General features: G+C 41.2%; 1 protein-coding gene across 2 annotated transcripts in view; it reads right to left on the reverse strand.

The window, feature by feature from the left end:
- Nucleotides 1-10209, reverse strand: part of RFC1 (replication factor C subunit 1) — a 46399-nt gene extending 36190 nt beyond the window's left edge. For both annotated transcript variants that reach the window (XM_075420709.1, XM_075420708.1), the window contains exons 1-3: nt 10122-10209; nt 3368-3496; nt 1567-1642 (exon numbers count right to left, since the gene is read on the reverse strand). In XM_075420709.1, the coding sequence (XP_075276824.1) occupies nt 1567-1642; nt 3368-3496; nt 10122-10124 (208 nt within the window). In that variant the 5' untranslated portion in view covers nt 10125-10209. The remainder of the gene's footprint in view (nt 1-1566; nt 1643-3367; nt 3497-10121) is intronic.
- Nucleotides 10210-13901: the final 3692 nt, after the last annotated feature.

Here is a 13901-nt window from a genome sequence, read left to right on the forward strand (position 1 = left end):
CAACACCTATTCCAAAAGCTAACAGGCTGAAGTAGATCACTGAGGCTGTACTCTGTTTTTTCAGGAGAACACTGGCAGACCGCCACTCACCTCACCAACCATTCTCCATATCCCAAGGTTATCAAGATGCCCAACTTACATAATCCACAGTGGTGTATCCCAACATCCAAATGAGCAAGCAGGACAAACTGAAGACACTGAGACAACAAGCAACTCTAACAGAAGACTACCCTTCAGAGCCTGCCTTTTTCCATGATAAACACTAACACATATTGTAATTATAAAAAAACCCACCCACCACACACACACCCCCCTACACACACGCTTTGCATCTTCAACAACTTAGAGCAGCATTTCACTTTTACTCTCCTACAAATGGGCTAGAATTTGAAAGATTTCCAGACAGCATCAACACTTCAAAAGTAGCAGTCGAGTTACGTATTAGTTTTGTACGCCACCTTTTAATGCAGAAATCTTTCTACTGCTATTTCTCACTGCTAAACAGAAACTGTTTATAGAACAGTTCATCTGAAAATTTGAACATATTTTTCTATATACAACAGCATTATTCTAACGATATTTGTGTGATCATTTTTCTTCTACGAGAAGCGATCTTCTGTGGTTAAGAAGACTGATTCTAAAAATCCAAGCTCAAGTCCTCAGTAGGAGTCAAAAATTGTATGAACTCCTGCAATCTCTTCTACAGTTTCACAACATTCCAGATTCAGAATCCACTCAAAGAGGGATTAAATGACATAACAGCTCAGAAACATTAAACCAGAAATTTCAAGTGTTTAAACTAAACTAACTTAACAGGCAAAGGTTTGGGTTTTTGGGGCAGGGTGCTTTTTGTTGTTTGCAGGTTTTTTTCTTTAAGATGTAATTGCTGTAAAAGGGTTCTCCCCCTTCCCTTAATTCCCAATAATTTGGAATATTATTATTCCAAATAATATTTTTAGAATGGGATAGCAGTGCTTTAAATTATATTCTGTGTGTTCCATACTGTAAGTTTAAAACTATGGGATGAACATTTACTAGATTTTTAATATAAAAAGACACACATGGAAACACAAGTTAGCCTTTTAAAACAATCGCCTATATTATGTTCACACAATGCCCAACAATGTGAAATTATAGTACATGATCAGCCTCCTGTACCCAGCAAAGGATGTTATTTATCCCTAACAGAACCTAAAACCACACAATTCATATACGTCTTCATAAAAAAACAGAAGTTCTGGAGTTTTGATAGAATTTACTATATGAACAGGATTTTTTTGTTGTTTTTTTTGGGGCAAGTTTTTTTTGTGGGTTTAGTTTTTGTTTGGGTTTTTTGTTACAAAGGTTTTGTTAAAAGTTACTTTGCACTGCATGGCACACGCTGCACTTATTATCAAATATATTTGGCTATCCAGCAATAATTACTGTGAAAAATGTTTTTAATGACATTTACTAAAAAAAACAAACAGACCACAGCTTGCTTTCAGATGTATCATTTACCTAATTGACCTTGAACACTGATGCGGAAGATACAAAGGAGCATTCAGAAACAACTGTGAACACTACCTGAATCATAGATTATTCTTCTTTTCCTGTTTGTCCGCTTTTGTCTGGGATCATCTTCACTGGGTGAATTATTCACCTAAGAGTAACAGTCCATTAGTTCAACCAGTAAACAGGTCCTTCAACCTTTTACTCAGTTACACATTCAAATTTATGCATTTCAAACAAATTGTAACAGAAATTATTTATTTCCCAATATTACATTTACAAACAGCCTCGTGCTAACTCATGACTGGGAACGGGAAAGACACAGGGCAGAGGAAATAAATAAGAAACTGCAGTAGTAAAGATAAACGTGCTCCAAGCAAACGACAGATGATTATGTTGAGAATAAATATTCAAGTTTAATGCCAACTAAAGTGAATCAAACTGATTTTCGAGCACTTAGAGCTTTTAATCCAAAGAAGAAATTACATGGTCCCACCAGAAATAGAGGTGGTACAGGCCAAAAAGTTACTTGTGTGGAATTCAGCTTTCACTTTTGGTTCCGTTCTGGATACAGCTTTACTGTAACCACTAGAATTCAACACAACTTCAAGTAAAACAGAGACCATTGAAAAAGGAGAAAAGCACACACACCAGTTGAAGCTAGACTGTGTCTTGGTTTCTTGCAGCTTCTCCTCTCACCCGTTAAGCGGTGCGACCACCATAAGAAATTGCACCAATGGTCACAGTCAACAAACATGTTCTAGCTAGAAGCTGCTAGTATTAAGCTGTCTCAAGGAATATTTTTTATTGTATTTTAAAGACATTGACAAGCTTTAGATATTTAGAAAAATCACGAGCTGCACAGATAGGAAGTTTCCTAGGCCTTCCCAACTACCAACTATGCTTGTTTTGTGGTCATGCACAGCTGTAAATACCTCTAAAAATGTAATTCTAGACAAACATAACTACATGTTTTATAACCCACATTCAATTCTAATGTGAAACCTGTTAAATCCTTGATATAATTGGAGAATTGCTAAGTAAAAATAACAGACAATATAACTGGTATGTCTTTCAGTTCCACTGAATGGTCCTTTATCTCCACATTGAAACAATGAAATTATACAACAAAAACTTTTTAAAGTAACATCTTACTTCTTGATTGTGGATGCTTCATAATAAGCATTCTATCGTATTAGAAATCCTTCCATTCTCTACGTGATTTTAAAGCCCCCTCTAGCCACTCCTTTCTTTTTTTTATACCAGTTCAGATGATTAACATGAAAAGCACTCTGAGATCAGAACCCAACCTAATTTTCACATGTCATTTCGCAGAATTTGGTCTTTGCAACAGGTTTACATAAGTGACCTTGTCCAAGAATAGCAGTGTTAATGTTTCCCCTGCGGGTGTTTAAAAAACAGCTAGTTTAAAAAAATGATCAGAGGGCACCTACGCCACCTTACTTCAAAGCATGACATCTTTATGATACGTTTACATCTACTGTGCATAAGCCTCAATCTTCATTAAATTAAAAATTAAATAAGCAGAGCTACTTAGAGAACTGTGGCTACAGATAAAATAACTTCAAATACATCAGATCGCTCCCACACTAGCACCTAACCATAACAACTTCTACCTACCTCTCCTTTGCTCTACAACCCAAATATTTTTAAAATTAGCAATTTTCTTCACCACCTACACAGTTTTGCTGCTAGAAGTTACTATTAAGTGGCAGTCTCCTACCATGCCTATACAAACAACTGACACAGAGTCTGTTTTTTGAGTAGATGAGAGTAACTATGGCTTCGAAAAAATACTAAACAGTCCTACATCAGAGAAACCAAGCACTTTACAAATAAGAAAAGCAAAATCAACCTTAGTCTCCTTTGCCTTTTTCTTCCCACTTGAAGGTCCTTCACCATTTCTAATTTTTTCACTCTTTTTCACAGTGTCACTTTCTTGTCGCTTTCCAGGAGGTACAACGCCAAAGAATTTCCGGATATCCTAGTAAGAGGAAAAATCAGATTTATAAATTTTTAAATACAGATAGCTCTTATTCTCTTCTGAAGTTTCACATTACAAAACAGCAACACACTTAAATTACTTTCTCAGCAGTTCCTTCATAATATTTGCTGATCTTCAGAATTTGTTTACAATTAAGAAAACAAAAGACCAGCTAGTTAAACGTAGCAGCTCAGACACCACACTACCTTTCTCTTATTTATGAATCATGGAAAAAAGTTTATTTTTCCCTTAGACATCTTCACTAACACACACTACAAAACAAACTTCCGTTAGCGATGAAATACAGTGAATGAAGACAGACACAGAATTAATTCCCCACCCCCAATTAATCATCACAAACCTAGCCCAGAGTATTTCTGTAGTTAACATGATCAACTCAGGCATGATGCAGTATCCAATGTAAAAAGATTAGAAAAGCACCAAGAGCTAGAAAGCAGTCAAGTAGCAGGTCATACGGCATCTTCCACCATCTTTAGGACAGTAACTCTCATATCACTAAAAAATTTAGCCAGAAAGAAACAGATTAAAATTTAAATAAAGAGAAAGAACTTAATACAAAGAGCTCCAAAAAGGTCTCTTTTGTAATCTTATTTTATTATCTGACCACAGTACAACCATAAAGAGCTTTCTAAACATTGAAAATCAGCAGCTGAAGCTTCAACTTTAAAAAGCACTATCATACACACAAAACAACATCTGACATGTTGAAAAAACAGTATTATTATTTTATTAAAAAGAAATTAAGAAAAGGTGTACCTGGTCAGTATCACTACCTCCAGGGGTAGCAGCCATTTTAGAGAAAGAAAGTACCTCACATGGCCTAAATATAAAGCAGGTAAAGGGTGTGGCTCAGGACGGTATTCTACCATCTGACAGCTATTCCCCATCACAGGGTTCATCTGGGTAGTTTGTCATTATTCTAGGAAACTACAAGTAAAGTGGTAAATTCTTAAGAAATCTCTGTAAGTCTGATTAACAAGCAGGGCTGTTTCAGGCTCCTGTTCTCTTACCAGTCAGTTCCCTGGCAGTTTGGATTTGGATCATCAGAGCCTACAGGTCTTAAAAACAATGGAATGTGTTATTTGAAAGCATACACAAAATATGGGACGCATATAGGTTTATTTAGTATATTTAGCTCAAAACTATTTTCTAAAATCAGAAATGTTGTTTCCTGTTGTCCTGGGTTCAGCTGGGATAGAGTGAATCGTCACAAGCAGCTGGCTGGGCTGACCCAAACAGCCAGCCAAATGGGATATTCTATACCAGGTGATGCCATGCTCAGTATTTAAGTGGTGAGCTGGCTAAAGGAGAGGCTTCTGCTACTCCAGAGTAAGGTGAGCATTGGGTGGTGAGAACACTGCATAGTGTTTATGTTTTTTATCAGCATTATTGCTTGTTGTTTTCTTCTCCCTTTGCCATTCTGCTAAACAGTTCTTATCCCAACCCAAGAGTTTTTGCCTTTTTTCCTTCTGATTCTCCTCCCCATCCCACTGGGGAGGGGGAAGGAGTGAGAGAGTAACTGTGTGGTTCTTTTGTTGCAAATTGAGGCAACGCCACCACACCTGTAGAAACTCAGACTCTTTGTTTTACCTGCATATAATACTATGGACTCAGCAAACAGACAGTGGTAGACTAGGAAGCATTCTTCCTTAATGAGACTTTGCACATCTCCATCTATGGAATTTATGCCTTGAGGCACAAATTTTCAACACTGCTGGTTTACGTGTACTCCTACAATAAAAATGTAGCACTAGACAAGCTCTGAATTTTTGACTGCCAATATGTATAGCTAACAGGTTTGAAGAAAGCATCTATTTTACGTCTTGAAGTAGATTCATGGGCTCTATCACTCAATCATTACTACTAACTTCTTTTTAGACTTAAGGTAACGCAGGCAACAGAAAAAAAATATTGCAAGTCTCATTAGATCTTTTACATAGTAAAATAATTTAAATATGTACTATAACACTACAAAATAAAGTGACCTTAAAAGTTTTGGTTTCATTTTTTACAGTTGTTACTTTCAGGCTTAAAATATTTGCAGAATAATTAATTTTAGATCAATAGTAACACTCCATTCTAGTATTTTAACTAAAAACTGTGAACTAGTAAGCAAGCTGCTCTGCAAACACCATATGCAATACTACTAGATTATTTTTTTACAGACTTACACAAAGAAATACCATTGTATCTTCATTTATGCAATGCAGACTTAATAAAGAAAAATGTTAAATTGACCTGTCCGCCCCAGCTTCTTCCACTATTTTAATATCACAGTTCCTGAACTGAAGGCCCAAATTACAATATGTAAATTGTTATTTTCTGCCTCATCAGTTCTTATATCAAGTTAGCTCTTCATAAATACCATTAATTCACAAAATGAATGCCATAGCTTTAAGCCCTGCTACATTTAATGTGCTATAGAGGACCTAAACTGTCACTTCAAACTTTTAAAAAATAGTATCTAATCAGGGTCAACTTTACAGGCTATTTTGCCCTAAATCACTTCATAAACATCTAAAATAAATGGGTGACAGTCAACTGCTACTATCTTTTATAATGCAGGTAGAATTTCATTAGATTAAGAGGTCAAATGAGAATAAACAATTTTGTTTGTTTCATTCAAAGCAGCACCTTTCACCCATAGAATCATAGGTTGGAAAAGACCTCTAAGATCATCAAGTCCAACCATCCACCCAACACCACCCTGCCTACTAAACCATGTCCTGAAGTGCCACATCTACACGTCTTTTGAACACCTCCAGAGATGGTGACTCCACCACCTCCCTGACAGCCCGTTCCAATGCCTGACTGCTCTTTCAGTAAAGAAATTTTTCTGAATATCTAATCTAAACCTCCCCTGACATAACTTGAGGCCATTTCCTCTCGTCCTATTGCTAGTTACCTGGGAGAACAGACCAACTCCTGCCTCGCTACAACCTCCTGTCAGGTAGTTGTGAAGAGCAATAAGGTCCCCCATTTATTATGAAAGCACCATCCATACAAATATTATTTTTTCTTTGAAAATACTGTGGTGATACAGCAGCTACATATTCCAAAATGGCCTCCCTATCTTAACACAACTCATTTTATCCTCTTAATGCAAACTGTATTTCAGTCCTCATGAAAAGGCAGCTTTTTTCCTCTTCTTACATGCTTGTGTTAAGGAATTGTTCAGAAAATACTGTGAATATAAAAGCGCACAAGCCTCACAGAGGTTTCTGAGTAGAAGTTTATATTAGAGTAATAAATTTTAATTTCCCATAGTGACCGCCTACTTCTGACTAAACTACACAGCCTTAAGCTACAAAGGAAAACTGACATCTGCATACAATCTTCTTCAATCTTCAGAGTTATAAATCCTCCCATCTTCTTCAGCTATCCTGCTCTTCAGAAGAAAAGGTAACCTTGTTAGCTACTGCTGGACTGTAACAGATGGTGAACCCAGAACTGCTCAGGAGAAAAGTATGCCACAATGCAACAATAAAGTTATCCTTCAGTGAAGCTTTTAGCCAAGATTCACAAGGGACAGATTTTTCGTGCCATTTGTTAAGAGATGCCAGATAAATCCTTAATTCATTGCACAACTAATTGCAGAAATGAAGCAATATACGTATCTATCAGACTGATTCCCATATGACAGGTTTGAAGACTATAAAGTATTATATAAACTCAAATCCCAGACAGGATCACTTGGGTCGATTCTGGGTTTATCTATTTAACGTACTTGGACTGACCATCTTACTGGTAATATAATGCCATGCATATACGTTAGTTCACCAGGTGGCAAAACTGCGTATGTTTAGCTTTTATCTGTGCTCCTTCAAATGAGGAAAGGCATGTACCAACATAACTGGCAAGTTTCTTTCCAGGACGTTCCCTCAAAAACCACAGGAGTCATCAGCCTTGTGTATCCTAGAGATACACCCACCGGCACGCCTGCCCCGGCGGTCCACTTGCCCAGAAGGCTAAAATTGAAGAGGCGAGGCTATAGAAGTGTGGCTCCTCTGGGTGCTTCAGCAGCAGCAAGAAGACATGTAACTCTGAGCAGTTCCACCGAAGCAAGAGGTGGAATTCAGCGAGAATTTCTGATCACTCTCATTAAATTAGAGCGGTAATTGAAGCATAGCATCTGAACAGCCTAAGAAGCTGTATTCGGGCACACTGGTTCCTGCTGAGCTATCTTAGTAATTGTATGATGTCAGTAATGGCAGTGCTGCCTAGTTCTTGCCGGTTTTGACTACTGCTTCAAAGCCTCCATCTTATGCAGGAATGGAAGACCACAGCAATTAATCATGCCAGGCTGCAAGTTTTCTCTTGAAAGATTTATATCTCCCTGTTTCACTGAGGAGAACAACATGAATAAAAACTGAAACTTATTTGTTAGGTAGTACAAAGACTGGTTACTCAAAGGGTTTGTCAGGGTGACCTGTAATACTTTATTAAATACTCAGCTCAAAAAAGTCAGTTGTAAAAATCATAAACGCTCCATACTGGTTTTTTCTTGCATTCTAAACCAAAGATCAACTACTCCAACACTCTGATGATAGAACCATCTCAACCCAAACATAATAGGCACAGTGTTTTTAGAAGACCAGTGTCCAGTAAGCCAAAATATTTTCCAAAAGAACACCACATAATTCAGTCTGCATCTCAAAATACGAGATGGAAAACTGAATTTCACCAACTTAGCTCAATGACTGCAATAGAAAGTAATGCACTTTATTTCAGATACTCTGAAGTGAGGCCATGAGAGACCAGCATAAAAAGAATCATATTTATTTACACTCTGCCTATTTCAGTGCACATTTTGTGCAAACATCAGCTCTGACATCTGGTGTGTCCAGAAGAATTGCACCAAGTGAAATCAAATTAATACTATCACTTCAGTGAAACCAGTAATGCTTGGATTACTATACTTAATAAATGTTCACTAATAGTGGTAACAGTGTTTTTCGAGCGGTATCACAGTTCTGAGTACACACCAGCTGATGCTACAGCTCCAGCCATATGAACGTCTCTCTCAGCTAGAGGCAGCTCAGGCAGCCTCTGCTCCCAGTCATTCATTCCCTGTCTTGCCAGTGTAGCTCTCCACTTGGGAACTGGGTCAGGCCACTAATCTGGGTAAAAAAATAAATCCCTTCTAAGACAAATCAATTCATTGTGTAACTCTACACACATCAGTTCAGCACAGCTGAGAAGATGCTGCAGAACCAACCCGACGGGGTCTACTTATGTCTGGCACTACATGGACAAAGGTCTGTTTGCAAGGGTATGTTACTAAATTCCAATATGCTTGTGCTGTCATTGCACACACAGAACAGGCTACACAGTTACTAACATCACTGTATTTTGCCTCTGTCTCTGCAGCAGTGATGGTTGTACAGCCTCTTCTCTTCAGCTCTGAACAGGGAGTGGGCTGAGGCAGCTCATCCGCTCCCCAAAACGATGGTTGCCTTTCTTCTAGGAGAGCGCCAGACATTATGAGATGTGTAACATTCAGAAGAGGGAGAAAGCCTTTGTCCCAGGAAAGTGGGAAAGGAGGAAGCAAGTTCTTCCATTAAGATCAGTCTTCTAAAGAAGTGATGGCAGGGGAACAGAAGAGGCAGACTTGTCCTCGTACATTAAAGTCATCAGCCACCCCCAACAAACTATGAAAATGTCGCAGTTTAATAGTTTCAGGACTCTTAGTGCTGGCAGACCTCTGCCAGTACTGTGAAAGACTCGGATGGTGTCACCCACCATTGCTGAGCACCAGGTGTAAGATATAAGCAAGGTTAAACTCCATGGAGAGCCCAAAGCCGAACCTAACGAGCTCTGAGCGGCGTTTGTGCTGAAAACAGTAAAACGTCAGCATAGAGACTCCACCGGAGCAGAAGCGAGTTTACCTGAGCCGGAGATGAGGAGGGGACATCATCTCGTAATGGCTGCATAAAGCCAGCAGCGCTCTGGACAGCACACACCCATACACGCGTGTAGTTACACTTACAAACTCTGTGCGTCCTGCCGAGGGGTCTCTACTTCTAGACTTCTGTTTCCCCCCCCACGCACTCCAACGTTTTCTCTGCCAATCCTGCGCCAGGCCCTGGCGTGTGCCTCACGGAGACTGAAGAGGAGCTGAAACTGGCGCAGGCCGCACTCCGAGAGCGGGGTCAGCTCGCCGCCTTCCCTCCCCCCCCCCGCCACGCACACACCCCCGGGGCAAGCCCGCGCTCCGTGCCTAATTCACCGCCCGGTTTCGGGGGGGGAGGCTGGAGGGGCTCAGACGGTTCGCCCTCGGGGCAAGGGCGCGACGGCGGCCGCTCCCCGGCCGGGGGGGGGGGGTACTTTCCCGGCACGCGCGGGAGGCCGGGCCTCGGCCCCTCAGGGCGGGAGCGGCGGGAAGCGCGCAAGCAGGGCGCACGGCCTCTCCGCCGCGGCCTGGCCAGCCGCTGCCGCCCGGGCAGGGCCGCTGCCGCTCCGCCGCACCGCGGGACCCCCGCACCCGGGGCCGCCCTCGGGGGGACAGCACCCCGGCTCAGCTGCACCGCGCAACGCTCCCTTCCCTCTCTCCCTCTCTCCCTCCCTCCCTCCCCGGCCCCCCGGCGCGGCGCGGCGCGCTCACCATGCTGCCGGCGGCGGTTTAACCTCGCTAACGGGACGGCTCCGGCTCCATGCCGCCCCCCCCCCCCCCGCCTGCCCCCTCGCCTTCGCGCCAACTCCCGCAACCCGGCGCGCGGCGCTGCCGTCACAGCCGCGACGGGCGGGGCCGGCGCTGTCCGCTTCCCCTGCCCCTCGCTGCTCTGCGTCGCGTGCAGGCGCCAGCGGCCAGTCGCGCCGCGGCGGCCGTTTAACGGCTGCGGACGGCCCCGCTGGCCCCTGAGCGAGGGGAAGGGGGATCGCGGCGCGCCTCAAAATGGTGGGCGGCGAGCCCTGCGAGGGGAAGGGTGTGGGAGGCAGCTGCACCGGGCCGGGCCTACGTCAGGCTGGGCTGGTGTTAAACGCGCCGAGGCAGCCAAGAGGAGCGGCAGCGCGGGCAGCCAGAGTCGGGCCTGCATCCGCATAGCACAGAGTCCCTTCTCTCTAATAAGCGTGTGTTGGGCCCTTCTTCCTTCCTGGCGCGTTAACTTGGTGACGTACATCTGGGTATATTTTAATAAGGCGAACTAACAGCTAAGAATAAGGTCATAATTGAAGGATAGTTGCTAACTCACAGAAAAGCATTGGAATAGCAGCCAAAGTCCCGATAAGGAACATCTTAGGGTTACGGACTGGCTCAGGCGAGGGCATGCATCCACTGGGAGACTGCGAAACCAGGAATGGGCGAGAAAAATAACTCTGCTGTGCTCAGATGATGCATAACCATAAAAGGATAAAATGAGTAGGGGTATTCTTAGAGTCATAGAATGGTTTGGGTTGGAAGGGACCTTAAAGATCATCTGGTTCCAACCTCCCTGCCATGAGCAGGGGCATCTTCCACCAGACCAGGTTGCTCAGAGCTCCATCCAAGCTGGCCTTGAACACTGCCAGGGAGGGGGCAGCCACAGCTTCTCTGGGCAACCTGTGCCACTGTTTCACCACCCTCATGGTGAAGAATTTCTTCCTCATATCTAATCTAAATCTGCCCTCTTTTAGGCATTCTTAGATGCCCTCTTTAGGGCATTCTTCCCCAAAAGACCACCAGACACCCTCTGAGACCCCCACCAGAGACCCTCTGAGGCCCCCACGCAGGCACAGAAGACTTTCCTTGCTCAGCACAATAACTAATAATTATATTGTTTAGGTGAGGCTTTGTGACTTTTGTGTATAAGTGTCCGGTAAAGAGTCCCAGGAGTATGCTTGATTTGTGGAAATCTTCCACCTCGCACCCTGCACAGAATGAAACAATGTCTCCTCTCTAAACATACTTTGTGTGTTTTGGGAGTTATTTTCAATTTCAGGCAATACTGCTTGTGCAGGAAGCGTCGGGCTTTGATTCCACTGCAGTGTGTTCTCCCATGCATCAGGGCTTAGGAGAGCTCAGCATCTGCAGCCGAGGAGTCCAAGAGACGCTGGAGTGTTACACTCTTGTCTTCACTCAATGGCCTTTTAATTTCTAAATCAATTTCTAATGAAATCTTGTATGCTTTCGTTCATTTTTCCTCTGTTTATTGAACACTGTGAGGGAATAAACTTGGGCAAACCAAACAAAATCATTTCCCTTCTCAATAATTACTTATCTGATGTTTAGATTCAGCCAACCTACTAAGTTTCTAATTATTGTTAGTCTTGGAGAAGAACAGGGGGGATGAACAGAATCTGCAACATTTGCAACAAAATATTGCCATTGATTTAGAAAACCACTCGTACAAACAAAAAAGGCAAATGAGTACAAGCTCAATTTTTACTTGTCTCATCTCAGTGCAATTTCCAGTGCTGTCACTTGGATACCTTCTGTATTCACTTCATTTTCTTTCTATTTTCTTTTTTTTTTTCAAGAATAAGTGACTGTCTACTTGGTGGCATGGTCAAACTCCAGCAAAGATAATTGCATAGAGATAGAAGTCAGATCTTTTTGTCTGATCTGAGAAAACATGAATGTTAACAATACCTATTACCATTCCCGTTTAATTCTTTAAGTTGGACTTTAAGTAATTATAAGACCCCGTTTGTACAGAAGTTGCTGCTGTTCTCTTATGAATGCACATGGTGAAGTGGACTCATATTTTCAGCATTAACATAGTTTGTGAATTTGGATCTCTGCGTAAGAAACACATGACAGAGCGAGCAAGTAACTGCAGACCCACAGCACAGGCTGTGCTTTTCAGCCTGTTTTGCAAGTTATTCCATACGCGCTCAATGATAATGGATATGCAAACAAAACTGGTATCGCCTTAGAAAAACATCTCCAGCAATAGGTTTGTAGCAACGTATTTAATTCTGTTATGTAATTTTTAAAGCTGTGTGTATTCCTGATACCAGAACTAAAGAGTAGTTAAAATGTCTGATGTTTGTAAGAGCCAGACAAACTGTTTAAATAATGCTAAAAGAACTATTGCAGGTGGTTATCTTTATTTGTAGTTGATAAAGCTACCTAGAATAACATCCAGCAGAGCAGTATCTGCTTGTGGGTTTGTGACACGTTCATGTTTCTTGGAAGGCAGGAGTTTAACCCTTTCTGAAAAGTAGATCAGGCTGAATACTTGGAAAGACTGTAACTCACTTCTGGGCATGGTGGGGAGACTGTCCTCTGTTTCTACATCCTGTGAAACCACTGGAAGTGGGAAAGACCTTGCTCTGCCACAGGAAACAAAACTGAATACTCGTATTGTGATGCACTTTGCAAGATAAAATGAAGGCAATATCCCTTTTGAATCGATCATTGATCGTGCTTTAAAGGCATGTTACCTAGCTAAAAGTACAGCTTTTTAAAAAGCAGCTAAAGTACACTCAATATCATGACTCTATTTACAACTACCATTAATAATTTTAAAAAATTATACTTGTTTTCTACCTTTCTGAAGATCACAGACATTTGGCATTTTATCTTATTATTTTCCAAAATACAGGGAAAAAGTGAGATATTAACTCCTGGGCTTGATTTTTTTCCCCTATTGAACAAAACCAGTCCTACTGTTGTTATTATTAGTGAAGGCTTTGTCTTGCTTGTTGAGAGAGGAGGTTGTTTACACGAAAAATACATTCTTATATCGAGAAATAAAAAATATATTAGTCTGTTATCTTTTGTTAATATTGTTTATTTTCAAATTTTTGTATATTGATACATTGATACAATTTTGGAATTTAAATAAACCTTTATGGCAACTTTTGAAGCAATGTTTTATATACTGCTCTACAAAATGTGTATTTTGAATTATTTGAAACTTAATTGAAGTACAAAGCAGATACCCGTAACTTAACACTGAGATACTTTTGAAGTTCATATGGCAGTTTGATTCTCATGTGTTTTAGGGAAAATACACTTCGATCATTTAAGAAATCTTTACAATGGAACAGAGGTGTTCTGAGCTTCGTATATGTCCAAAGGATCTCTGAGGTTAGGAATTGCCCTGAAGAAACGCAGTGTGGTGATGCTGAGATGATTAGGAAAACACAACAAAAATACATTTCCTGAAATTGAAGTTTCAGGTTCAATTCTGTATTTTTTCATAGCATTAATAGACATTAAAATACTCATTTACTAGATGGTAGGCTCTTTTCGAGGAGTTCTGTAGGGAGCATTTTGCTTACTAGAGTCTCTAGTAAAGAAAATGAAATTTCCCTCACATTGTAGAAACGGGAATTAGGAAACAGACCTAAAATTCCAAAAATTCTTTGCAAATCTGTGGTCTAGTTTCTATTTACATTAGGCTTTCTATAGTATCCATCACAATTATGTCTCTGTAGAAAAGAGTTGATCCCATCT

Source organism: Opisthocomus hoazin, chromosome 5, assembly GCF_030867145.1.
Source record: "Opisthocomus hoazin isolate bOpiHoa1 chromosome 5, bOpiHoa1.hap1, whole genome shotgun sequence".
NCBI classification, from domain to species: domain Eukaryota; kingdom Metazoa; phylum Chordata; class Aves; order Opisthocomiformes; family Opisthocomidae; genus Opisthocomus; species Opisthocomus hoazin.